Source organism: Pholcus phalangioides, unplaced genomic scaffold (assembly GCF_987345545.1).
Source record: "Pholcus phalangioides strain wild (caught in Gottingen) unplaced genomic scaffold, Ppha-v1.0 ptg000003l_1, whole genome shotgun sequence".
Taxonomy (NCBI): domain Eukaryota; kingdom Metazoa; phylum Arthropoda; class Arachnida; order Araneae; family Pholcidae; genus Pholcus; species Pholcus phalangioides.
The window spans coordinates 16882602-16910587 of NW_028301596.1; the positions used below are offsets into that span (position 1 = coordinate 16882602).

General features: G+C 37.2%; 1 protein-coding gene across 2 annotated transcripts; it reads left to right on the forward strand.

Annotated features, from left to right (window-relative positions):
• The first annotated feature begins 67 nt into the window (after positions 1-67).
• disp (RND transporter family member dispatched) lies at positions 68-27986 on the forward strand. 2 transcript variants are annotated; one of them, XM_089245342.1, is made up of 6 exons: positions 68-128; positions 16676-16793; positions 17572-17695; positions 18731-19127; positions 20615-21599; positions 23869-27986. In XM_089245342.1, exons 2-6 carry the CDS (start codon positions 16786-16788, stop codon positions 25883-25885), a joined length of 3531 nt encoding a protein of 1176 aa, XP_089101468.1. In that variant the 5' UTR covers positions 68-128; positions 16676-16785; the 3' UTR covers positions 25886-27986. The 2 variants fall into 2 exon arrangements, with proteins under 2 accessions (XP_089101468.1, XP_089101457.1); XM_089245331.1 differs by lacking the exon at positions 68-128 and adding an exon at positions 7367-7434.

A 27986-nucleotide genomic window follows, 5' to 3' on the forward strand; every position in this document is an offset into this window, starting at 1 on the left:
ATCAATCACAATTTACGAAGTCAAGACCGTTTTGGTTATTGTTTACATTTTCCCTCAAAGGCTGTGATTTTGTTGACAGTATTGATCACGTCACAGCCACTGACGGGATTTTGGCGAGATTTTCCATGGTATGTGTGAGGTATTATTGCAGTTAATTATTTTTGATGCATTTGTATTTTATATAAGCTCAAGGGCTCTTGTCAGCGCGGTCCCTAAAAGCACGTGTAATTTGTTGTCCCGGGCGCCCTCGTGTTCATGAGGTGTCCCAGTTATGATGGGATTGGATACCATTCTTTTCGAGTCGTAATTATGGAAATTACCGTGGTCCATTTTGCACGTTTGGGTGACCTCAAAATGCCACATCAAATGGGGGCCCATCGGAAAGGATTTATGGTTTTGCGCCGCCCCCCCCCCCAGTCTAATTTCCTTGACCTCCAGACCAACCGCGGCCCCCACTCTGACCCCTAGAATTTCCTTGACCACTCATTCGTCAACTTTTATGCCCAGGGATACACACGCGCGTTAGTCTACATGCGCGCTTTTTGGTAGCTCACTGACCTGATCCCTCACTCTCTAGGTAATTCTTCTTCCTATATACATGCTTTTGCATTGTTCTGGTCACTCGCATACTTGCTTATGCTCAAGGTCACTCGCATACTTGCTTATGCTCAAGGTCACTCGCATACTTGCTTATGCTCAAGGTCACTCGCATACTTGCTTATGCTCAAGGTTACTCCCATCTTTGCACACTCTTTAGATCAGTCTTTGGCTGACTCACTGACTTGGTTTGTTTGCTCAAAAGGTCTCTCTCACACCCTGTCTGCGCCACTCATCCAATTGCTCACTAACCTGTCATCTCGCTCTCTAGGTTACTCACATGCTCACACTGTTTTTGTAACTCCATGTTTCTCCCATGCTTACACAATCTCTAGAGGCCACTCTTTTTGCCACTCGCATGCTTGCAAACTCTCTAGGTAAGGGGTTTTCAAACTTTGCTCCACCAACTTTTGTCAGGGGGCACGGCAAACAAAGGTGTTTTTAGAAGTGATTCTTTATTATACTGCTCTCTGAAGCCACAGGTAAGCGTTGATTAGAAAAAGGGGCACCGTTGGTGAAAAACGTGAGAAACCCTGCTCTAAGTCACTCTTTTGGTTGTTCACTGTCCTAGTCGCTTACTCTTTAGATCATTCACACTCTTTAGTCACACTTTTGGTCACTTCCATATTTGTGTGTTCTCTAGGTTACTCTTTTGTTCTCACTGACCTGATCCTTTGCTATCTAGATAGTTCTTTTGCATGGGCAAAGATACGCCCCCCCCCCCCCAGCGTCAAAGGTGGAGTCGACTGATCTAATGTATATATGAATTGGCATCATCATCATCATTGTGCCCCCCCCCCAGACTTCCAAGTCTATCTCCGCCTATGTTCTTTTGTCATTCACATGTTTGCACATTGTTCTGGTGACTCACATGCTTGCAAACTCTCTAGGTCACTCTTCTCATCTCTCAATGACCAGAACCCCCCATTCTCTAGATCAGCTGCTCTCAACCTTCATTGACTCTCTGAGCACCTAAGAAGTGCACACGAATCCCCGGGGGGAACTGCGAGTGCCAGTTAAGAACCGCTGCCATAGTCCGTCATCAGTAAACCGGTAGAAATAAAATTTTCTGTAAAAACAGTCCTTCGAAAAAATAGACAGACTAGAAAGTGCAGTTACAGTTTGTCGTGTAAGAAGCATCATTTAAAGTGAAACCATTACTGCCACCCATCAAATAAACATAACTGTTTGGATTCTTGGATTGAAATTAATGAGCGGTTCGTGATTAATGTGCATCATCAAAAAGTACATTAGGCCTATAATATGATACTACTAAATAATTTATAAGCAATAACAATAATAATTTAATCATAATGTTTGCGTTAGAATTTTAATAGTTGCCATTTTGATATTGTAAAATAACATTAGTAGAAATTTGCAAAGTCTAAATGTGGAAGCCAAGGAGGACCTAGACTTCGCAAGTTTCTACTAATGTTATTTTACAATATCAAAATGGCAACTATTAAAATTTTAAGGCAAACATTATGATTAAATTATTGTTATTGCTTTTTAAATTACAATGTAGTGATACCAAAATTATCAATATAGTAATATCATACTATACTGATCAAGAACTTGTCATGAATTTCAACTCAAGAATTATAACAGTTGTGCTTTTTATTTGATAGGTGGCAGCACATGAGTTCTAGTTCCGTTATGTTTCTCAAGCCCTGTTTGCATGTGCTGATATTGCGGTAGCATAGGGAGTTCTTGCATCAGCTTGACAACTTTTTTTCTTCGTAAGGATGTGAGCATAGTGCGACCGCATTTCCGATTCTGGAAACCCGCGTCGTCTCCGATTGGTTAAAAACCCGAATTTCAACTTTTTTCAGCTTGAAATTCCAGATAAAAAATGAAGAGCAGTAGTGCCGTCTTAACACATGGGCCCACCCGAGCACCTCAAGAGAAGAGGGGTCTCAGAAAAACGAAAAGTAGAATTTTTCGAGAATTTTCCAGGTATGGCCTCAGAAAAATCACTTGCCCCGGGGACCCATGATGCTCTTAAGACGGCCCTGGAGGGGGGGGGGATATTCCTAAGGAATTTACCCGGAAAAAAGACCGTTGAATTATTATATGGCTCAAATTATATCCCAAGCTAAATGTAAATTGCCACCATTTCGTCAAATCACAAAAAAAACCATTTTATTTCCGGGGTGGGGGGGAGGTGGACAAAATTCGCCAAACATCCAGCGTTAATGCGGTCTTTTTACTTGAAGATTTGTATCTGCTTTGACTATATTTCCCATTAAGTCTTTATAAATCTCGTTTCGGGCCGGATGGTGTGTGTGTGTGTTTTTCGCAAGATTTGATTTGAGTTGTAATGACAAGTAATTTAACCTACCGGTTGGCCATAATTGGCGACTTGACGCTAATCGGCAATCGTTTGCACGATATCACGTTCCTGCAAAAGGGGAAAAAAATCCTACAATTTTACTTTTATTAATGAAAAATCCCTTTCATATTTACTTTTGTGCGGAATTTGGATGCGCACAAACACCTTCCGAATTCTCATTCCCCGAAGTTGGCAGCTATGATATATATGACATGAATGTCGCTCTCCACTTGTTAATACAAGATATACGGAAGACTGGATGTTGTGAAGATATTTATTATTTCAGATGTTTATTTTTTAAGGAAGGAAAAAACTCATCTCTGCCTCTACCGGCTGCCGACTCCCGGTAGAGGCAGAGATGAGTTTTTCCCTTCCTTAAAAAATAAACATCTGAAATAATAAATATCTTCACAACATCCAGTCTTCCGTATATCTTGTAGCTATGATATAGTCGTTTTAAATTTTTTCTCGCAAATAATCAAGAACTACTCACCAATTCTAGAATTTGTTGTGTTCACAGTTGTTTTTTATTTGATAGGTGACAACCGTTCTATTTCAGTGATGGTTTCTTGCATGTAATATAATGCTGTAGTCATTTTTAATAATTTCTAGAAGGCATATTTCTTGCTGTTAAAATTTTATTTTTGCACATTTATTGATTTCGGGAAAAAGTAACTGAGACAGGTACCATTTTTTTCATGATGAACCGAGATGCCGCTGTACTTTAATTTACCTGAGTCCTGGGACCCAGAGTATTAAAAAAAACCGGGTCCCTTTTGAGTGGAAGTGGGTCCCTCTCGAAAAAAATTATCTTGAAAAAAAAGTACGGCGCCCCTCCCCCATAATTCACTGGCATCTCTATGAATTTTTTTTCCAGCATGCCCCAGGTCTTTGATCACCTGCTTATATCTCTTCGTTGAGACAGCAGCGCGGGCCATGTTCTGGGTAGGAGAAGGAGGTTATCTCTGTGAATGAAATAATTCATTTCTAAAAAAACACGCTCTATCTAGAGGTTCATTTACTTTCATTGTCTACTAGTAGGAAAAGCTGGCAAAGAAGCCCATTAATTATGAGGATTTAACATATGGGAATGTAGCACATATAACAAATCTAAACCAAATATACAGTTGATCGCGCTTATAACGTTCGGATTCGGAACATTTTTCCACTTAGTACAACTGATTTTCATGGTCCCAACACTGAATAATTCCTATTAAGATTTCCCGTCTGAAGTGTTTTCCTGCTTACAACGTTTTTTTAAATTTCAAATCCGCGCATTACCAATTTGGAGGATACATGCAGGGCCGCAACTGGGAAGGAAAGCAAGCGGGTCCGGTGCCCCGTGCTCTGGACTAAAAGGGGCGCCGAATTCACCCTTTATAACTGCTTCTTCTGCATTACACGGGGATGCCAAAATGCATGCTTGCCCCGTTCGAGAAAGCATTTAGTTGAGGCTCCAGTCTAATTAGTTGCACCACACCTACTGAACACAAAACATGCCAAATGCTTGGCGCACGCGCACACAAGCACAATGTTAAGTTTCACCCACACAAATTTGACATCGCTCCCATATTCAGGTGTGAAAATACTTGTCAGTGAAATGGCGACAGATCATATCGGTGGGCCATCAGGGAGGGGAAATAAAATCGTTCTACCAGGAAATCGCTTCGCAAGGATTTATATGAATAGGGAATCAGAAGATAAGTGTCTGAGAGAATCTCATTTGCTTTAAATTTAATCGGAAGATATTATTGGAAGAGGTAGGATTTTTTGTAACGAAATTGGCTAATTAGACCGGGACCTGCAATTTATTGACGATTGCGAACTGTATCCCCCTTTTTTTTATACTCACGAGAGGTTGGTGCGCAAACCCCTCGATGTGGGGCACCCTGCGGTAGCAATCTTCTTCTGTGGTCATGTCGCTGTGTCTGTTGTACCGCGGTGTCAGGACAGTTCCTGACGAACCGGATATCGAACTCATGACATTTCTAAACATCCTTTGGTACTTTAGGCGAGTATCTTATCGACCTGGGCCACCACAACCCCCCCCCCCCCCCCCGGTGTATCTGAATCAGTGGTCCCCAACTACAGTCCACCGCTCTGACAACTTAGCTAGATATGGTTCCCCAACCTGTGTTCCGTGTTGGGATTCAAGGTCCCTTGAGGAAAATAAAATGAATAAGTAGTAAATAATTAACAAACGAATAAAGGGGCCCAATTGAAATTGATTCCAAAAAGAGTTCCGAATCCTCACGCTTCAAAAGCATACAGTGAGCACTGGAACAAAAGTGCAAAGGAAAGATTGTTTGAAATATGTTTTTGAGTTTAAAAAAATGATGTATCTGTAAGAATGCAAACTTATAGAAAGGTAAATCCGAAACAACGAATTCCTCATGTACGCCCCTAGATTGCAATCCATTTTGTCCCCTTTTTGTGATCAGGCTTTTTCAACATAGTGGGTCTTTATTATTCCATTCAATTCACATATAATATCCAGGGCAGGGGCTTGATGAATTAGTAAAACATTTAGGCGCCAGGTAAATTTCCTAGGAGCCAAGGATGGCTTTTGCTCAAAAACGGCCTTAAATGTTTTTCGACATTTCCTGGACTTTATATTCTTTCTCACGTTAAAAGACTCGCTTTCATGATGTCAGAAAATTCAACTCCAATTTAGCAACTGAATACGGAAAAATATTATTCCCAATACCCATTTTCTTGTCACCTTGGTGACCTGGCGCTTGTCAAGCCCTGGTAGGGTACGTAGTTTGCGTATTTAGAAAATAGATGCCATAAATGCGAAATTTCCCACTTTTTATGAATAAATGCAAAAATTTGATGGTTTATACCAGTTTTCCGTGAAATCTTGATAATTTACCCTTTTTGAAGCGAAAATAGGTTCTAAATTTTCTGAGCACTTGAATTTTAGAAATTTCAACGAAGAACATTGCTTGCCATACTTGGCCTCGGAATTAAACTATTAAAAAAATTGCGTCATTAGTTTAAATCGTTTTTTTTGCCAATGAATGCAAAATTTTTCATTTGAAAATTTTTATTTGCATTTTTGTTTCCCGAAATGAGTTAAAAATTTTTGATTTGAAAAATATTTTTGCGAATGAGCACAGAATTTTTTTATCAAAAAAAAATTGTATAAATGAATGTGAAATTGTTGAGTTTAAATTTTTATTTTTGTGAATAACTTCAAAATTTCCTATTTGGATTGTTTTTTGCGAAATATACGTATTTATATTAATATCTCTTATCATGTCATGCGGTGCACGAGCCCTTGTTCGTACGCTTTAATCCGTTATTTGACGGTGTTGCTCTCGAATATAACGAGTTTCTTATATTTTTCAAATAAAGACATCGCATTTTTTTTAGCTCGTTTCGACATTGATGCTGTTTCTAAGCAACTCCTAAACATTCGATTTTTACTTGTGAGTTGTTTATGAAGTTTCTATAATTACTAGCAGAATGGCTCAAAGGTACATGTGCCTTCTATTTCTTGACAAGCCAAGCAAGAACGATTTTTGACCCTCGCATTTTGGAGGGAAATACTACGTGTGCGGGAGACATATTGCTGGGCATGCTTCAACAATAATATAAAAATAAGTTGGCAAACAATAAATTACATTTTCATACTATTCAAATCTACATAAATCATATAAATGCAGTGCATTCTCCTGATGTGCAACATTTCATTTTTTTTTTAAATATTTACTTTTTCTTTTTTTGCCATGTAATAGCATTCAGGGTGCCTCATTTGTGTTTAATAAAACCCTTCAAAATATTTTCTCCTTTGGATATTTCAATGCTTGCTAATTAAAGGGTTAAATGTGTGTTGTATAGATTGCAAATCCCGTAAGAGTTTTCTCGAGTCGGAATAGGCAAGACGTAGTTTGAGATAAATTTTGTTGATGACTCGGAAGTTTGGAATAAGAAACAAAGAAGGGTTTTCTACTTTCTGATTTCACAGACGATTTAATTTTTTTTTTTTAATCTTTTGCCGAATAAGCGAACTTTTTTCTTCAAGTATATTTATCTGGATGCTTTGTATTTCATTTGTCTGTTGTCGTAGGGTGCTCAGTTAGTGCCGGATCATATAACTCGCTAAAGATGTAATTGCGCAACCATCCGTCCGGCTACAAGCTGTCGGGCGACCTTGAAAGCTCAAAGCCTGGGATGATATGCGGTCGATATTCCCAGGGACTTGGGTTTTCTGCGTCTGGGACCTCCCTAACACACACACACACAGCAGCAGCAGCCGCTCCCGAAGATTCCACCTCAATTGCTCCTCCTTTATATTGTCGATCTACGTACCAGCTATGTAGCAGTCGCCAACAGTTGGCGATCGGAAAAACTTAATCAGGGGGAGAAAAAGGAACCCCCCCCCCTTTACTTAGCTGACCGACGCAATTCCGTAACACTTGCTAGGACACAACTTCACCCATCGGGTGTTTATTTGGTTTTTACCTTCGATTTTTTCCAACCATGTCACTAACTTTCATGTAAGTTGCATGATCTGAATTTTTTTATCATTGAAAAATATTTATTATGTTGAACACAAGACATTGTGTTATATATATATATCTCCGTATGCGTGATGGTATAGCATTTGCATGCTAAAGTGTTTATCAGTCGTAGATGCAATTGTGCGGAAAAGAGTAAATATGTTTACACGTTGCATTTTCGTTAGGAAAAAAAAAAAGCAACCTATATCAGGGGTAATATATGCAGACAACGACGTGGTAGGCACATTTATCAACTCTGGTAAATAGTTTTTGTGCATAACATTGAAAGAAGCACTTCGGCCACGTTGTCTGTCATTGTTGAACTTCTGAGCTGGACGTTTTTTAAAAAACAATCGAGTTTTCTCGGTTCATTAACACGAAATGGAAAGATGGGAATTTTTCCATACGTTCTTATTAAATATTAATATTAAAAAATATTTCTCTTGTTCTGGTCACATTAGATTTACTAATTTATTTCACGTTTAGTGATATACAGTCGATTCCACTTATAACGTTTTTCCCGCTGAGTACGACTTATTTTCGTGGTCTCTTAACTCGAATAATTCGCATTAAGATTTCCCGTTTCAAGCGTTTTCCCGCTTACAACGTTTTTTGGTTAAAAACGTTATAAGCGGGATCCACTGCAATATACTAGAAATTTTTTTTCGTCTTTGTATCTCATTTACGTGTTTCTTAGAGAAAAATTACAAACCATTCTTATGCTTAGAAATTGACAGTTGTTTATGGAGAAACTGCTGAAGAGGAAAACAAAACAGTACATTAAGTATCAGAAATTAACATACTTCAATTTTTTCCCTATATTTCTGTAAGCTGGAAGTATGTGTTGAATCACTGTATGTTTTTTTTTTTTAAATGATAATAATATGATGATGAGTAGGTATATCGTGAAGAGACGGACGAAATCATATCGTGCTTTTCAGTGAAACCTGTTGCTGAGACCCTTTTTTTTTTTCCTCCCAACTTTTCCTAGCATTTCTCCGACTGTTTTTGTAATCATTAACGACTATTTCCGTTCGGCAATTGTTAATTTTCCTTCTCTACAGTCTGGAATAGAAGAATCAATCAGATTTTTCAGAAAAACTGTTCTGCATTGAATTCACGAAAGATGATATCCGGGACGATTTTTCTCCACTGTTGATCAAACATGACATCTTAAATTTTGAAATTACTCAGTATTATTGTTTAATTTCGAAATTACAGCGTTTTCCCTTGTAACTTTAAAAAAAAATATATAAATACAGCGAAACCCCGCTACAACGACACTCGATATAAAGATGAATCCCTCCACCTCGATATTTTTTCAAATCATGATTGGAATTGCCTGTAGCCTAATACTAAACTCTTCTCGATACAACGATGTCTTTAACTGCTATAAATCCCTCTATAACGATATTTTTTCAGATCTTTTACAACCGCTGCAACGATATTTTTTAATAATTTGCTTTTTTCCTTTTGAATTTGATTTTAACTTCGTCACTTGTTTTCGTTCTTACGAATGCGTCTTATTACATCGGTATTTTGCTCTACAGGAGCATCGAAAGCGCTAAGGAAGTACAGTGAAACCTCGATATAACTATATTCTGCGGACCACGGAAAAATATCGTTGTAGAGGGATTATCGTTATATGGACAGGCAATATTATCCTTACGCCTGATCAAATTTATGTTGCTGTTGTCGTTTTTTCTGCATTGGCATTGCTAATACAACAAGAAGAAGCGCTTTCACGCTTTTATTTGCAGCAAGAAATTATAGCCTAATTGATTAGTTTATTAATAACATTCACTCGGATGCATTGTCCCTGTAAAGAAGTTTACTGCATTGTACTTTTTTGTATCATACGCAGAAAAAGTGGCAATACCAATAACTTCCTTTAGTGCAGAATATCGATGTTATTAGGCGCCTTCAGAAGAACAAAAACAAGTGAATAAGTTAAAATTCAAAACGGTTTTTTGCAAAATATAAAAAAAATATCGTTTTCTTTATAGTGCTTTCAAAAATCTCCTAAAGAAATATCGTTATAGAGGGATTTATCGTAGTTAAAATAATATCGTTGTATCGAGAGGAATTTAACATTTGGCTATAGGCGATTCCAAACAAGAGTGTAAAAAATAACGTTGTTTCGAGGTTTCACTGTAATTGATATTGCTACATTCTGCTTATGGCACGACAGTGCAACGCGGTAAACAACTTTACGGGGAGGGGCAATGCCTCTAACAGAATTTTATCAATCAATTAATCAGTTTTTTTTTTTTTTTTTGCAGCGGATAAGTACATAAAAACGCCTTTTTCTAGTTGCACGAACAATGCCGATTTAAAAAAGATGGCACCAACAGTATAAATTTTATGATAATAACGTTGCTTCTTTGCTTCTCGATATAATGATAATTCCAATAGAACGATATTTTTTCTGGGTCTACAGAGCATCGTTATATCGAGGTCACACTGCCACTGTATATAGTTCTTTAGGTAAGAGCAAAAATAAAAACATTGTGGAAGGTAAAATGTGGTTTTTTTTTCAGAATACGGAAACGGTTTTTTCATGAAACGCGGCCTAAGCTTGAAACTGTTTTACTTCATTCCTTTCAGGCCCTGGTGCCACAAATGTGTGGGTTACTTTTCTCACTGTAGAATTTTTTTCTTTTGACCTGAGGGAGTTAAGCCCTGATTTAAAAGATTGTGTAAGTTTTGAGTTAGAAACACGGTAAATTCGAACTTTGTGGGCTTTCATCAGATTGCAGCACTTGAATTTGAGCTTTCAGGGGGTTTTAAGATGGCTTCCAGGAGAAAGTGCCTCCAGGAAAAGTGTGATTTACTACATAAAATTTAGCAATAAATTTTTGGAAAAAATTGTATGTGAAGATGAATGAATATACCCTGCATCATCTTGGCTGTAAAAAAATTAAACAAAGTGAATTACAGTATTTCTTCACAAAAAATAATTAAAATTTGAAAAAGTAAACATTTGTTGACATTTATGTTTTTAATGCATTTTTTAGTCATCAAAAATGCAACACCCCCCCCCCCCCCCCATTTTTAAAATTCCACAAAATGAATGCTGGGGTATGAAATTGTTAGACATAAATTTGTTCTACATTTTCGATTTTTGTGTCAGATCTCAACACCACAACAACAATTTGGAGTTGAACAAAAGTATATATATATAAACACTCAGTGGCCAAAAAAAATTAGGAACACCCCACACTCAAACTTCGACTCGTACGTGGAGCACGTGAGCTGACTATAAAGCTTTCTCCTGGTCAGAAGCACCAGTTAACGTTGCAATTTGCTGTTCGGAAATCGCTTGAGAACGAAAGAGGTGCCAGGCGACTGATATGCATTGTGTGCAGCAACAGAAGAGCTACAACGCAACAAATTTCAGCGCAATACAACTCAGGATCATCGCAAAACATATTCGTACGTGCTACAAGACGGATCTTTAAACGAATTGGCTTCACTAGCCGGCGACCAACTGGAGTCCCTTTGATTTCGTTGCAAAACCGAAGGAAACGGCTTCTGTGGGCTAGCGATTCATTAAAGACGCTGTGCACGTGCCTCCACAGCCAGCCTGGTCGAATGAGCTCAAGAACCGAATTACCACCGCTTTTACGAACATCAATAGGCTATTGACATGCTGTGTCGAGCAGGAATTGGGCTACCGTGTATATGTTTGTCGCGTAACAAAAAGAGATTACGCATAGAAGCACTTATAAGTAGTGGGAAAAAAACTTGAATGTCTCTATAGCCTACTGCTTACTTATCCATCTTGCTATCTGTAATACTTTTTGAAATATATTACTTTGGAATCACTCCTTATATATAGAATAAAAACTTACATGAAATACCATAGTTGCATTACTGCATTTACAGTTTACAACATTTCGAAAATGACTTTATTTTCAGTAAACTTGAAAAATTGTCTTTCAATGGCCTCTGTCATCGAGTACAATCGAATGCTTCAGGGAGCACCATGGTGCTCGCGAGCAATAGGTTTATAATGTTTATTTAGTTCAGCCTTCAAAAAATTATTTGTCTCATCGCCCTCGTTCTCGGGGGGGGGGGGGGAAGGAGAGAAAGAAAATCCTATCCTCCCTCCCCCACCTCCTTGCTACGTCAATCCATAAGATAAGATCCCGTGCTGTAATCTGTTGCTTTTACCAGCCTCCTGGTCTTTCCGCCTAAAGGGTGATATCGCCCACTCTTTAAAACACCGGCGTAAGTATTTCATGAATCAGTTTGTCACGAAATAGAAGGTATTTCGCACGCCTTTTTAGTCCATTTAATTTTATAAAATCAATAAATGAAAAATACCTCGGATAAACCGAAATTCTGCTAATCAAGGGTCCTGCTGTACAGTATATCGTAAATTTTTTGCATTGTATCGAAGCTTCGTGTAATCTATACAGTCGATTCGCGATAAGTCGAACTCCGATAACTCGGATATCTGTTTTAGTCGAAGTTTTCGCCCATTCCCAGAACTTTTTCCTTATTTTAGTGTAAAAATTTTATCTCAACTCTGAAAGTTTTCTTTAAGTCGAAGTGTTTGGGAATCAGAGAAATTTGAAAAAATAGTTTTTAGTATTAGCATTTAGCAATGAAATTTATTATTTAGCAATAGAATTTATTATTCTGCAATAGAATTTATTATTTAGCAACAGAATTTAGCATTTAACACAATGGATAAATTCTATTTAACAATAAAATTTAGCTTTTAGCAACAGAATTTAGCAATAGAATTTAACATTTAAAAATTGAATTTAACTTTTAGCAATACAATTTGGGTAATAAGGGTAATAGCTCAGGGCGGTGAATTTGAGGCATGGGTGGTCAAGAAAATTAGACTCGAATGGAAGAAGGGCTGTGTAAAACCATAGATCCACCTCTGCATATTCGATCGTTTGACAAATCTCAGGCGCCAGGTCACTATAGTGACTGGGAAATCGGTATTGGTGGCTTAAATTTTCTACATGTGATTGCTAAATTGGAATCTAAGGATAACACAAAATTTTCTGATTTCATTGCATGAATCATTGAGTCAAGGCAAATATTATTAAGGCCTTTTCCATGAGAAAAAACATTATGCTTGGTTCCTAGGAAATTTCGCTGGCGCCTGGATACTTTTTCCATTTGTCAAGCCCAGGCATATTCGTAAGACATGAATTTCCTTATATATATATAGAGATAGAGCACTCTTTTCCCTCCCTATTTTCGCTAGGTGCTCCCTGTATGCGGTGAAATGTTTTTGCGTTCCGAGATACATACTTCTGCATTTCTGAAATGATATACAGCAGCGCAACAGGCAGCTCCGAGACTAGTTGCCATGGTTTCTGCTGGAGTCGTGGTTATTTTAGGTCACTGGACATGAGATTGAGGGGCTTCCTCCCGTTCGCGATTTCATAGCTGCAGCCTGTTATTTTTAGCCACAAAATTCCGGGGAATCTTTTCAAAATCATGAATTACTCGTTTTTTCCTTTTTTTCACCTCATTGTGTGCGTATCCAGCAATAGGACCGATCCCGTGTTGCTTTCCTCCAAAATCGATATATATATTATATCGATTATTCGTCGTTTTCATCGGAATTCAAAACTTGGCGTGACTGCTTTATCAGGGGAAGGGGGGGGGGGGGTCTGTCCAGCCGAATTCGGGACCGGAAAACATCCTTCACGAAATTCTGTGTCTGGAAAACGGACCCATCACGATATTAGCTTCGTGGAAGACTGCATTTCAGAAACTTTCAGACTCTAGCCGAGTGAAATTAGTAAAAACTAATAATAACAAAAAAATTACAGTATAGAAAATACTACTACTTCAACCGCATATGCATCTCGTACACATCCCTCTGCGGAATTTCTAACGAATCGATACATGTTGGAGCGTGTTGTGCGAATGTATGCATATGCATGACCCTAAGGCAGGAGGTGCACATCCTCCGACCCGCGTACCAGATGCGTTCCGCCAGGAATATTTGTGCACAACATGATGAATATATATCTAGGCTGATCATATTAACTTCATAAAAATATTGCCGAAAAATATCAAAAAAAAATTGTCAAAGTCAAGTAAAGTTGCCAGTTACAGCCAAAAATTGCCAAAGGCAAGTGAGGTTGTCAATTACTGCCGAAGAAAATTGTCAAATGCAAGTGAAATTGCCAACTGTCGCTAAAATGGTTTAAAACTCGCCAGTCTCGGAAAATGATGGGTACTGCAAGTCGAAATGTAAAATGTTAGATAAATTTATGTGAGATGAATATATTTGTATGACTATAATTGTTTATGATACACTTAGTTATAGTTGTGATAATTATACTCAGTTTATCATAATATAATTTATAAGCCACGAGTTTCGAAATTTCAACTCAGCCTCGTGGAAAACGGCTTAAAAAAAGGTTAGAACTTCCAAAATTCTGTGAATATCCCGCAAATTACAGGTCATATGGTCACTATATTATGTTCTGTACCGCATGTCCTAGGTTTCAGAAAAAAAGCTTATTTCGTGTTCTTGCTGGTGCTATCATCCTACCAGGGGCGGATCTAGAGCTCGTCGTTAGGGAGGTGACCATACGTCTCGCATTTAGTCCTGTATTTTCCAGGAGAGTACTAGTTTTTGTTTTTCTTCTTCGTTCCGAAGTTTTCTTGAATTTGTTGTTTAATCAAACCGTTGATACAGGTAATTTTCAACGGCTTTGTTTAATGCAATATTATCATATAGAAGACCCGAAAATTGAACATATCGCTGGGGAAGGCGGAGGGGGGGGGGCTGATCAGCCCTCACCATAGATATGCGCCTGCATCCTACTTCCATATTTTGAAGTGAAAATGGTAAATGCTTGAATTTTCATGTGATGTGTCATGTTGAAGACTATATATTTTGAAAAACTACAGCGCATATATATATGGAGATCTGTTTACTCGGGTGTGTTGCAACAAAATGCCGATCAGTTACGATCCTAGCCGTGAGTAGATCCGACGTATGTGATCTGACATTCGGTGCTCACAGCAGCCATCCTGAAGCAGGGTTCCTAGGCTAGTATCTTTGTTGGGCCCTTTATAGTGAATGTATAGTTTGAAAAAAACAGACAAGAAAATTGCGTCCCCCAAGGGTGGGTCCCATTATCGCGCGTGCAGTGCGATAATGCACTCAGTGAGAGCTGTCGGCAATGTAACGGAGATTTTTATTAAGAATGATTCTTCTTACCGTGCAATATAGTCACGCTAATCAGCTGAATTTATTCATTGTAAATTTGTTATATAACTAGGGTGACCATATAACAGTTATTTCCCTGGGTATTCCCGTATTTCCCCGTGATTTTTTTCTCCATTTCTACTTTTTTTTCTTAAAACTTTTCCTATTTTTCACAAACTTTTATCGAAGCGGAGTACGTAAATTTTTCGCTTAAATCAAGGATTACAATTGTTCTTGCAAATTATTAGTTTTAATATGACTAATAATATAAATATTAATCTCTCATATTTATTTAACTTTTTTTTCACGAATTACTCTTGAATGCAACTTGTAGTAGCGCTTCATTTCCCGCCATTTGGAAATTTTTCAGTGATTTCAGTTTTTACCAGTTTTGTTTTTCCTTTGGCGTCATTTTTTTTTATATGGTGACAATCAGCAGTTTCCGTATCTGGGACTCCAAAAGTCCGTTTTTTTCTCAAAGAAATATGGTTAGCCTATATCATAGTTTCCCAAACTTTTTATTCCATCGCCCCCCCCCCCCCAATCAAAAAATTTTTTTCTTTCACGCTCCCAACTCAAGTGAACCCATAAGATCCTATGCTAAATCCTTAGCTTCTCTCACCCACTGACCATTCCATAGCCTACCTTGGAGTGATATTGCCCACTTTGGGAAACATTGGCCTAGATCAGTGATTCCCAACGTGGGCGTTAACGCCCCCTGGGTGGCGGTAGAATCTACGGGTATAATATAGGTTCCTATGGGTTAGATTGTGTTGGGGGCGATGGGAGAAAAAATTTCTGAAGAAGGGGCGATGGGAAAAAAAAAAGATTGGGAGACTATGGCCTCCCTAGGTGAAGGCTACCAGAACTTGGTCTGCAATTGCATTAGAATAAATCGTTGCCTTCCTATTTAACGAAGCTATAAATTTTTAACGGGTGTTATTTTTTTAAAATTTCCAAATTTATATTTTCCACAAAATTAATTACTTGCAAAAATGTAAAAAAACCTTTCTCACAAAAACAAGACCATGTAAAAAAAAAGCGTTGATAGACACCCCACGGAAAAGGATATTTTTAATGAACAAAAGAAATTGATATCCTGCAAATATGGAACTAAATGGAGATTGTTGAACCTGTTATTGCACCTCTTATTTAAAATTTTTTTTTTCTTTTTCTTTTCAAAATGTTCCTATAGAAACAATCCAGGGAGGATTTCTAGTGTTCTAGGCATTCAATGACCGACAACACTGCCCTTGTCCTTCTTATAGGTGGTTTGAGAGTAATTTGACAATGTTTTGTAACAAATTTGTCCAACCTTTTGGGTTTTCTAGACCGCATTGGGGACAGAAGAAGGAATTTTTCTTTCCACGTCTGGAAAAAAAATTATTTTGGGTCACACTCAAAATGCAAAAAAAAGCTCACGATGAAGATGACAGCCATTTTGAAGCTTAATTTTTTCAATTGATTTTGCCTTTTTGTCACTACAATGTTTTGGATAAAAGTGGTGTATATATACATCAGGGCTGGACAAATTTTCAGGTGACTAAAAAATTAGTATTGCGCCTAAAATTTTTCTTTGTGTAGTTGTGTGTTTTTTCTTTGTGTAAATTGTAGGCTGAGAGCAGCACAAAATGTTTTGGAATTTATAGTAGCATATCTGACAACGTGAAAGAAGATAATTATGCTCTGAAAAAGACAAAAGAAGCATTATTTTGGACCTTTTTCTTTGGGTAAAAAATTTTTTGCACTCAAAAAATTGTTCTGGTGCCTAGATTTTTTTTTTTTTTTGTGCTTTGTCCAGCCCTGGTGTAAATAGGTAATTGTATACTTCTAGTGTAGTTCTACAATTATGGAAGAGTTTTTCCCCTACAACTTTCCCCCACTTCATATTTCTCTACTGAAAGTATTGAGTCTCACAGAATATCTTAATTCTTAAGCCATTTCTGTGTCCCCACCCTGTCTGCAATTATTTTTTGGCACTCCGCAGGTTTGTCTAAACAGAATTAAAACTATACAATTTTGCTATTTCATTCACAGGTGCACTTGACTTTTCTGGGATGACCAAGGTGTGTGTATAAGCAATTATTTTCAAATCGACCTTTCTATGATGTTTGAAATCAGATGACAAAGACTCAAAAGAAAAAAATATGAATTTGTAAGTAATGATTTTTTTTTTGCTGCTATTAAAACAACAAAACTTAAAACTTACAATAAAACAATAAAACTTACAAAACTTCATTCAAATTCGTTCTACAGAATCTAAGAAATCAGAATGAATTCATTCAACTTTGTGTTGATTCTTCCCGCAAACAGCTTTAAACATTTTAAAACAAAAGTGTTTGTTCATGTTTCAGATTTTTGTCCGTGAATGAATTCAGGTTCGTTATACAGCTCTTGTGAACTTGTTCAGTGCTCATAAAAATGTTTTGATAGCAAAGTATAGTCCCCTATTCACAAGATGAGAGTTGGCTACTGCACACCATGTGTTGTCGGACGATTCTATCTCCCCCCCCCCCCCCACCTAGAAGGACAAACCAAACAGTTCCTGATGAGATATTCTCAATGCATAATCACTTCCGTCTTTAGACTTCAATTCAATTACAATAAATTTAAAAAAATTGAGTGCTAATGACAAATTTTTAGTCGCCATGGTGACCTGGCACCTGGGATTTGTCAAGTCCAGTTTGCCTGAAACCTGTCATTTTAATTCTTAAATATTCTTGAATTTTTCACCTTTACTCAATCACAAGTTAGAAAAAAAATTACTAAACTGAAAGCAGTTTCAATATCTATTCCAAAAAAAAAATTGCGCGGACCGATGCATCCTTCTTGATTTATTTCGTCCCTAACTGTTAACAGTATTTTTCTTATAAAGTGTTTCTATTCTTTTACATATTTTTTTGTTCAACGATGTTTTCATTTTTTCATCTTAGGTATGCCAAACAAGTGGCGAATAACCCTGGCATTCTCATTCTAGTTATTTTTGCATTCACTTCAATATCAATCACCATCACTTTGATGTATGATCATGTTCCATCATTTAAGGATCCATTAATGGTATTTATATTTATTATGACAAAATAATAATAAATTTCATAGCCATTATCACTGTATAATATTGGTCCAGAGCACTTTACCCCCTAATGCTCATTTATCCAAGGATAATGCCACTCTCCACTGTGGCATTGTCAGCGGTTGTGAGCTTTGGCTTGAGTTAGGTACAACCATCCATATACGTACTCATTCAGCACACACAAGCTCTAAGGAAAGATTAATATTCATTGCCTTTATAGTCTAGTGGTCTATCGGCACCCTCCCAACTATAAACAGTAGTTATGTTAGATGTAAACACTAGGTTATATTAATAAATACGGCTTCATAAAATCAGCTGATAGCACTATAGATCATTTTCGTTGCACTACAGTCATTTTCTGCACACGAGGGTTAATCAGGCCGGGACCTACAATTTATTGGCGATTCTGAACGACAGGCTTGTTTTTTATACTCATGGAGAGGTTGGTGCACTAACCCTGTGATGGGGGACTCCCTGCGGTAGCAATGTTTTTGTGGCGGTCAAGTCGCCATTTTTTGTTGTACCCCTGTGTCAGAAAAGTTTTCTGACAAGGACGAAATGGGTATCGAACTCGCGACACCTCTAAACATCCTTTGGTACTTTAGGCAAGTATCTTATTGACCTGCCTGGGCTACCGCGCTCCGATAGCACTATAGAGAAGAATTAAGAAAAAAGCAGCAAAAAACAAAACTCGCATGAAAAACTTTACTACTCCATGTTAAAATATTTGATAATTTAGCTATGCCAAATCTCAAAAACTAGAGCTGATAGAGAAAACCTGCTATCACATTTGAAACCAGCACACCAATTATAATCAAAATCAGTTAAAAAATTCCAGGCACCAAAAAAAATTGTTTTTTTTATAATTCTGTGTTATTATAATAGAAGATGTTTGTTCCTCGTGGCTGTTTTTTAAAAGTTCAAAACTTTTATATTCAATATTCATAAAAACAACATGTATATAATTTCATATCTCAGATTGGCTCCTAATATTTTTCTTCTTTTTCTCATTTTTCAAGGGTTATGAAGCTCGAGGTACACCTATATCAAGCAAGATACAGGCCTACAAGCACTTGAAAGAAGAAGCAGGGTGGAATGGAGCTCTCACAGTTTATCCTAAAAATATTGTCAATTTATCTGTTAGATCAGCAGCTGAACTTGTCCCAGAGGAAACAAGTGTAGCGACTGATTTCGATAATGTGGATGAGAGAGACTCCTATGGAAACGAGAGTAAGAATCTGTCTCAAACTGTTCCTCTTCCTATGATGGAAGTAGATGAGAATTCTCTCGTTTCTGAAGATGACGCAGGCAAGATAATATATGAGAAAAACACGCATGGGGATTTCGTTCTATACGAAGATGATGTAGATCTCCATCTTGTGAAAGGAAAAAGCCAATTCTTCCTGAACAACCCAAGTAAATTTTTTGGTTTTAACCATCAATTTTTAGATGATTCATGTATTTTTGAATGTTGCTAATCTTCTTCTCGTAGCCCCTCTGTCTACATTTCGTCAAGAACGAGTTTTCTTTCATTTTCCATACAAATCCTCAGGTCACAATTTTTCACAAGCTTCTATAGTACATTTATGGTGTAAAAAAAATGATAACATTCACATCAGGCACCTAGGGCTGGGTTGCCTCTGATGGAGAGTCCATGGATCTAGGGCTGTGAAGGCAGCCTCTCTCCCCCAGGCTTTTTCAATGTTCTACTGGCACCTCCATAGTAAAACATTATCTGGTGTAAAAAAAAACTAACATTCATATTTGGCACCTGGGGCTGGAACCCTTGCCATCCTTTTTTTATAAAGGGGCTGTGGAGGCAGAACCCTTCACCGCCAGAGACCAGAATTTTCCGCAGACACCTTTATAGTTAACTTATTATTTTTAAAAATGAGATTTATATTGGCAAGTGGTATAACCCCTTATATCCTCCCTTATAGTTTATTTAAAAAAATAATAATAACATTCATGTATCAGCGCCCAGTGCTGGAACCCCTATCAGCCACTTAAAAAGAGTCTGTGGGATCTAGTGCTGTGAAGGCTGGCCTTCAGGTTTCAATTTTCCACTGGCACCTCTACAGTAAATTTATGGTAATAAAATAATAACATTCGTATCAGGCACCTGGGGCCAGAACCTCTGCCAGCCTCTCTTATAAAGATGTTGTGGAGGCAGGCCCCCAGGCCACAATTTTTCACTGGCAACAGTAGTAAGTTTTTCTTGTCATTGTTTTTTTTAAATAGCATTTACGTATCAGCACCCAATACTGGAATCCCTGTCAGCCTCTTATAAAGAATCCATGGGTCTAGGCTGGTGGAGGCAGGCCCCCATTCCAGAATTTTTCAGTCTCTATATTAAATTAATGGTGTAAAAAAAACGAACATTCATATCTGGAACCCCTTAACAGTCTCTCTTATAAAGAGGCTATGAGTGTAGGTAACTTTAATCCGCAATGAATTAAGCTGTTGAACTAAGAAAAAAACCGGTAAGAGTAGGTCACGTCACGCAAATAATGATATTCCATCAAATGAGAATAAGTTCCATTTTCAATGTTAACTTCAATCTGAATGTTTATGTCTCCATGCAAGTATTGACCATTACACAAATGGGAGGCGGGCAGGCAGGGGCTCCATCCCAGTTGCCTGAGGATTGGGGAATGTGTATTTCTTCAATTATTTTACTATAGCTGTATATTTACTATTAAATTGATATAAGAAGCCCTCTTTCCATCTAAAAGTTACATTATATCGTTTTTTAAATAATCTGAATTCTCTCAGTAAACCAAGGAGGTCTCGGTTCTGCTCACCGCAGATTATGGAGACTCCACTTGTGCAAATCAAATTATATTTTGTGTATTTCTTATTGTCCTTCTATTTATGTATTTTTTTCTTTTCTCCTGCTGTAGGAAGAGAATACGCTCATGTCATCTTCAAATCAGTGAATAATGACAACCTTTTTACATTGAAAAATATGCTTTCTGTGTGCTCGTTGGATGAAGAAAGATTGCGAAACTCTTCCAATTTTGGTGACATATGTGAGGAAACAGCTGAAGGGGAAGGTTGCAGCAAAAGTTGGTCTCTTCCGAATTACATTGCTTTGCTTGGTAACAAGTCATCGTGCCAGGATATCGATGAAACTGATGTCCGTTCGGCACTGGAACTCCTGAAATTTTGTTCCCCTTTTTACCACGATCTAAAACTCAGCCATGACTGTGATACTGAACCAGCAATATGTCGTGATGTGCCTATAAGATGTGCTCATTTCAATGCAGTGTACATTATTTTGCATTTTTTAGCCGATGTGAACTTTCTTAATCCCAGATCTGGTGATACGAAAGATCCAAAGCTAACCTACACCACTGTATTTTTACCTTGTGCTCAAAGTTCTTCAAGTTTACCGTATTATCGGGACTTGGAAAAAATGAAGCTCTCTGATCAGGAAACTGAAGTTATAGCTATGGAACTTGGATTAAAATACATTCTTTTTTCGGAATGCTTAATCCACGATACAATTTATATTGGTCTTGCTGGGCTTCTGATTTTTATCGTGCTATCGATTTATTCCTCTTTTTTTGTGACCGTTATGACGATGCTGGCGATAGCTTTTTCATTAGGCCTGACATATTTCATGTACTCTTTTGTTTACAGAATCAAATTTTTTCCTTTCATCAACCTCTTGACCATCATCATCATGATTGGCATAGGAGTGGATGATGCTTGCGTTTATTACAAACTATTTTTTTGCTCTAAAAAAAACAGTACGAATCTCACCAGGTGTGTGCGAGATACTCTTCATCATGCTTTTATCACTATGTTTGTGACATCTTTCACAACTTCTGTTGCATTTTTTGCAAGTGTTGTCAGCAACATAACGGCTGTAAAATGCTTTAGGTAAGTTATTATATATGTTATGCTGTAAATGTGATAAATCTGATGATTATGCATAATCACCAATTATTATGCAAGATTGCCATTATGGTAAGTTATTTAAATTTCATTCATATATTGCACATTCATCACATTTACCAGTGATTATTCATTATTGCTATTTTGTGTTGGTGAATATAATAAATCAAAAGAAATACATCACAGTTGCCGCTTTATGAATAACCACCATTTAGTATTGGTAAAGATGATAAGTCATACTAAGTTCATCACATTTGCCAGTTATTATACATAATCGCCATTTCATATTGATTAATATGATAAATCTGTCCCCTATTATAAGAAATGTTATTTAGGTGTGTACTTGTGAGCCAGAGTCTGGCCATAATGCTATGTGGTGAAGTCTTACGATCATACCGTTGATGCAGGCAAAAATGATTATTATGTCCCATAGCAAGTATTATGCATAATCGCCAGTAAAATTCAAGTATTTTTCAAAAATTCTCCAATTATGCTACATTTTTTGCGAAAATGACTAGCGAAAGCGATCAGTTTAGAGGTTTTCAAATTTACTCACAAAGCTTGGGTATTATGCATAATTACTGGTAAAAGTTATTATTATAGTGAAATTTATCAAACTTACCAAGACGATTGACAATAATACATATTCTTGGATTTATCACATTTACCGTGACATATGCACTGCATGTTTTTTATTTCACATTTGTGGTAATCCATGAAGCTTCTATATTATAACACTTTTCAAACACTTGTGTAATATAAATTTTTGTGAAGAAATAATCTTAATTATACAGTGAAACCTGTACGAAATGTCAAGAGACTGAAGTAATATTCTGTTTAAGACAGATTCCTGTTTTATGAAGGTGCAAATGAGAGACAGTGGCATGGAGAAAACATTGACATTGGAGGGGGGGGGGGGACGAAAACCTGCTTTCTTCCCATATACACGGGCTCAAGCCCATTTATAGGAGCCAAAATGGTGTGTTCCATTGTAATTCATGAATTTTTGAGAGGGCTCAAATGGTCTCAGCCCCCATGTTCCAACACCTATGGTGCAAATCAAAGCACTTATTATTAAACAGACTATATTTTGATTGATTCCATTTTAAACAGCTTTCTGTCTCCTACGGTGTTCGTCTTAGGTTTCACTGTATTAATTGTTTTTTCTGTTCCTTTCAGCCTAGCTGCAGTAGCCAGGCTTATCAGGATTATCATTATGAATGAAATTTACTTTACATACTATAAGCCCATCCCCCACTTGAGGGCCACTAAAATGGCAGAAAAATTAAAACCAGTATCTAAGCCGACTTCCAAAAAATACTTAAAGGAAAAATACATGTTTCTAAGATGTAAAAATTTCATGGAAAATAATCAGAACATCCGCAATCGTTTTCCTCATTGTTTTTTTTTTTTTTTTTGACTAATACATTTGCTGGATATTATATTAACGAGGGAGAGTGATGTCTTTCTACATAGACATCATCACTTCTGTAGCATCCCTGGTACCCAGGTTGTTGAAGAACCTATGTTCGTAATAAACTAAAAGCATACCATACATGGGGTAATGGGCGGAGATGCGTAGGGGGAATTGCCCCCCCCCCCCAGCATCAAAGGTGGAGTCGACTGATCTAATGTATATATGTATATATGAATTGACATCATCATCATCGTGCCCCCCCCCCCCAGACTTCTAAGTGTATCTCCGCCTATGCATGAGGTTTGTAAATTTATATTTTTAGGAAAGGCAGAGTAAAATTTTGTGTGTTTAATGCTCTCTCTATGGTGCATAAGTTACATCACTGCTCTGTTTTACGTCTTTTTTGATAATCACTGGTTTGTCTGCTGCTACAGCTAAGTAGCAATTAGAAATCATTAAACTTCTCTTCAAAATACCATATCTTTTTTAATGAAGTAGGCTTTCTTCCGATTTTCAGCTGTTCAGCTGGTGCAAAGTAAGGGGTATAGGGAAAATTTTTCTATTGAGAAATCATTTTTATAAAATATCTGGGCTTATCAATGCTAAAATAACAGGCTTTTTATGGAGGTGAGATATCTCGTCATTTCCGCTTAAAGAGTTAAAACAGAATAATTTTTTGTCTTAACAAGATTTATTTTCTATGTAGGTATATATATTTTTTATAATTAATTTTTGAATATCTACACAGAAAAATTATTTTTTTCCCCACCCCATGTAAGTTAACATGCAATTTTATATTTCCTTTACAATATATATATATTTTTTTTTCCTTTTCAGCATATTCTCTGGTACAGCGGTCCTCGCTAATTTCATTTTCACAGTCTCGTGGTTACCAGCTTCCGTTGTTTTGGCTGAGAAACTAGAGCATTGCTGGCATCCTCCGAAAAATTTCGAGAGATTGTCACGATTCACATCAACTCATTTACTAACTTCACTGACTCATTGTTTGAATTCACTGTACAGTTTATCCGATGCATTGCAGATATTCTTCGAAAGCAGACTGCCGCTCTTCATAAAGCGGTTCAGGTACATTTTTGTTTTGATATTCACATCACTCGCCGCAGTTGGTGCGTTTTTGGTGTTCTGCCATCCCAGACTCCGCATCCCTAAATCAAAAGAATTCCAAGTGTTCAGTTCAAATCATCCTTTCGAAGTGTATTCTTTTCTAAAGGAAGAGTTCTTTTTCGAAAGAGAAACGGAAAAAGAAATTTTTAAGAATAAACTTCCAATAAGGATTGTTTCTGGCATTTTGCCAATTGACAATGGTGATTATTTTAATCCTGTTGATAGGGGTTCAATCATTTTTGATCCACAGTTTGAAATTTCAGATCCTAACTGTCAACAATGGCTTCTCGATTTATGCATTGATCTGAGGAATCAAAGTTTTTATCAACCACAAGACGGACCATTGATTTACAACTGCTTTTTGGAAAGTTTCAAAAAGTGGATGGAACGGCAGTGCATCGACAGAATATCCATGTCTGATAGAAGACCGTGTTGTGAATCTTCAAAATTTCCTTATAAGAAGTCTGTTTTTGACTTATGTATCAAAGAAGCTGTAACCATGGCCCAAACGACTGGATATAGCCTGAACTTGATGCATTCCCAGGAGGGCCCGTGGTTTTCAAAATCAACAGGAGAAATTGTTGCAATTGTTGTCCAGTATCAGAGTAGTTACGCATTTTCTCATTCATATCAAAACCTTTATGAATTCAAAAATGCTGTTGAAACTTGGTTAGCGAAAATGATGGAAACGGCACCAACTGGAATGAAGAACACATTCTTTACGACTGATCTGGAATTTTTTTCTTTGCAAGAAAGCCTATTGGATGGAACTTTTATGGCTATTGGTGTAGCCATTGCAGTATCATTTTTTGCCGTTCTGATCACAACTTTGAATTTGATGATTACCATTCTAGCTATTTTTACTGTATCTTCCGTAATAGTAGTCACAATTGCAATTTTAATACTGTTAGGCTGGGAGTTGAATGTCTTAGAGAGCACAAGCATCTCAATAGCTATTGGTCTAGCAGTGGATCTTACATTACATTATGCGGTCGCTTACAAAATGTGTAATGAGAATGACCGTGAATCCTCCGTGTACTTTGCTGTCTCAAGAGTTGGCAGTCCCGTGGCGATAGCTTCTTTGACTACATTTTTGGCTGGTTCACTGATGTTGTTTTCTGTGATTCTTGCCTATATCGAAATCGGTAAATTCATGGTCATACTGACAACTGTCAGCTATTCTTACGCTACATTTTTCTTCCTTTCTCTGTGCTACATTATTGGCCCAGAAAATGGAAACTTTCAATGGAAATATCCATCTTTAAGTTGCTGTGAATCGCCTATTTCTGTGGAAAAGCCTCCATATGCTCTGTCAGAATCTACTCTCTCGTCCAGTTCGAGTTATCCCAATCAACTACCAATCAGTGAGATTCATGAACTAGAACCCCTAACAAACACAAATCACACAGATACTTCAAAGTGTGACAGGAAGCATCTCGGACACCATTCATATAGGCCGAGATCGGGCAGCTGTTCGAGAACTAAAGATCCTGCATGTACTAACCCAGTAGTGGGATCCACTCATAGAAAAGTGAGTTTGCCTTCTGTAAATGTTGTGCTTCGTAGTGATCAAAGTCCCAAACACGTTACTAATGGTACAAGTTCCTCAACACTTGTTTATGGTGAAGACGAGGTAGAAGATATGACTACTGTGAATGTTGACAGTCATAGTAATGAAGATTCCGAAACATCTGATGTTTTAAGAAATTATCGGAGAATTGAAATCTAAGATATCTGTGCATTTGTTCCACGATAATTGTGTTTTGGTTCTTAAAACAAAGTTATGAATAGAGCTTGTTTTCAATTTCATCCATAGTACAGTCTTAAGACGTATGATTTCATTCAGATATCAGATAGTTCTGCTCATTGTATTTGACATCACTAAGTAATTATATGTATACATTGAAGAAGGCTTATGTGTAAACAGTAGGGCTGCCACATCCACGAGTTATTTTCTTTCGAGGTTTTTCTTTCCAGAGATACCCAAAAGTGAGGATATAATAATAAAAAAAGAACTACATTGTGTTACAATTTGTCAGTATACAAAACATTGCAAACAAGACCTACCACACAATACTTACATAACACAAAAATTCAGGCATCTGCCATGTGCACTTCAAAATACGGAAGCCATATGGCAGCACAACCAGAACATGAAACAAGTATAACTCTGATTACACGAAAGGTTAGGATCAAGCATATGCAGGGTGCATAGCAAACAGGGCTTATTGAATTTTACTGGCGAACCGTTGATCCTAGAGGCATACTTCCAATTAAAGAAAGTGATCAAATAACGTGTAGTACTCAGATATGTGTCATCCATGATTCAAGGGGTTGTGTAGTTATTAAAATATAAAAATTAACTTTTCATACAGTTCCAGTGTGACCAAAACCCAATTAGAAAGTGGTTGTCCGGTCTCACCTGATGCCAACAAAAAAACCATTACACGTTTCTAAGTGTAATATTAACTCAGATATTTGAAAAATGGAGAAAAGTTAGGATAAAAGAGCTTTAACCCCCCTTCACTTGCAAGCGATTGGCAAAAAATTCAGATGCTCTATTTTTAACGAATCAATGATAAATATAGTTACCTTGTCCTAACCTAACCGCACTATAGTAGAAGAGAGGAGGAAGAGAAAAAGAAACAAATGAAAGTAAAACAGAATTATAGATAGGTTGATAAGAATGTGGGCACGAAGTATATTTCTCGTTTTACCTTCACCCCACCCTTTAACTCTTATGAGAAAGATGCATCATATGTGAGGGAAAAATCACTATCAGTGTACACAAAAAGATAAAAGAAAAAAATTGTAAGGTTGCAACAAAGCTTGGCAATGATAAGGGGAGAGGAAAGAAAACAGAGAACGTGTTTGAATTTATTCCACGGGCACAATATTATGTCCTTGATGAAGTGGTTAAATGTGTGTAAACCATTTTGCCCATGTTTAATGCTGTATTTTCCCAACCTTCCTTTATTTTTTTAAATTCAAATATCTCAGTGAATTGAAACATTGTCACTTAGAAACGTTGAAAATTTTTTTGTTGGCATAAAGGAGAGACAGTGTAACAACTCTCTGACTGGGTTTTTCGGCACACAGGGACTGAAAAATAAGTTTTTTTTTTATTTTAATAACTACACAACCCCTTGCAATATGAATGACATATCTGAGTACTACACATTATTTGGAAACTTTTTCTAATTGGAAGTATGCCTCAATGGTCCACCAGTAAAATCTCATATGCCCTGGCTGACCTTGAGCAGGTACAAAGGGTGCACCTGGCCGCTAAATTTTTAGGGGTTGCAAAACAGATCAAAAATACTTTTTTCTCAATGTAATCAAAACTTATTGAGAAAAATAATTTGATTACATTGCGTTACATTTTGACTTCTTAACAAAGCTTAAAATTCTGTCAAAGACAGAAGACCCTCTAGTTCTAGGATTTTGACACCCCTCCCCTTCAAACCCAAGGCCTTTAGCTCATAAGTTCAGCCCCTTGGCAAATGTATATATATATATATTTTAGACCCTTTATGCATAGTGTTCTTTTAGGCAGAGGCATAGGAAAGGGACTCATGCCTATAATATGAGCCAATATAAAGGAGCCAATTTCGGCACCCTAAAAATTTGTAAGCCAAACTGTCTATGCAGGAAACAAGCCCTGCCTAAGTCAAGAGTGCACATGGGTTTGGTGGCCCTGGCACTAGACAAGAAAGCGCTAAATTCTCACTCTTACGATGTACTGTATTTAAAACTATACAAGAAAGTGTGGGGTTGGCAAAATGCAAGCTTGCCACAGCTGAAAGAGTATTTAGTTGAAACTGTGGGCA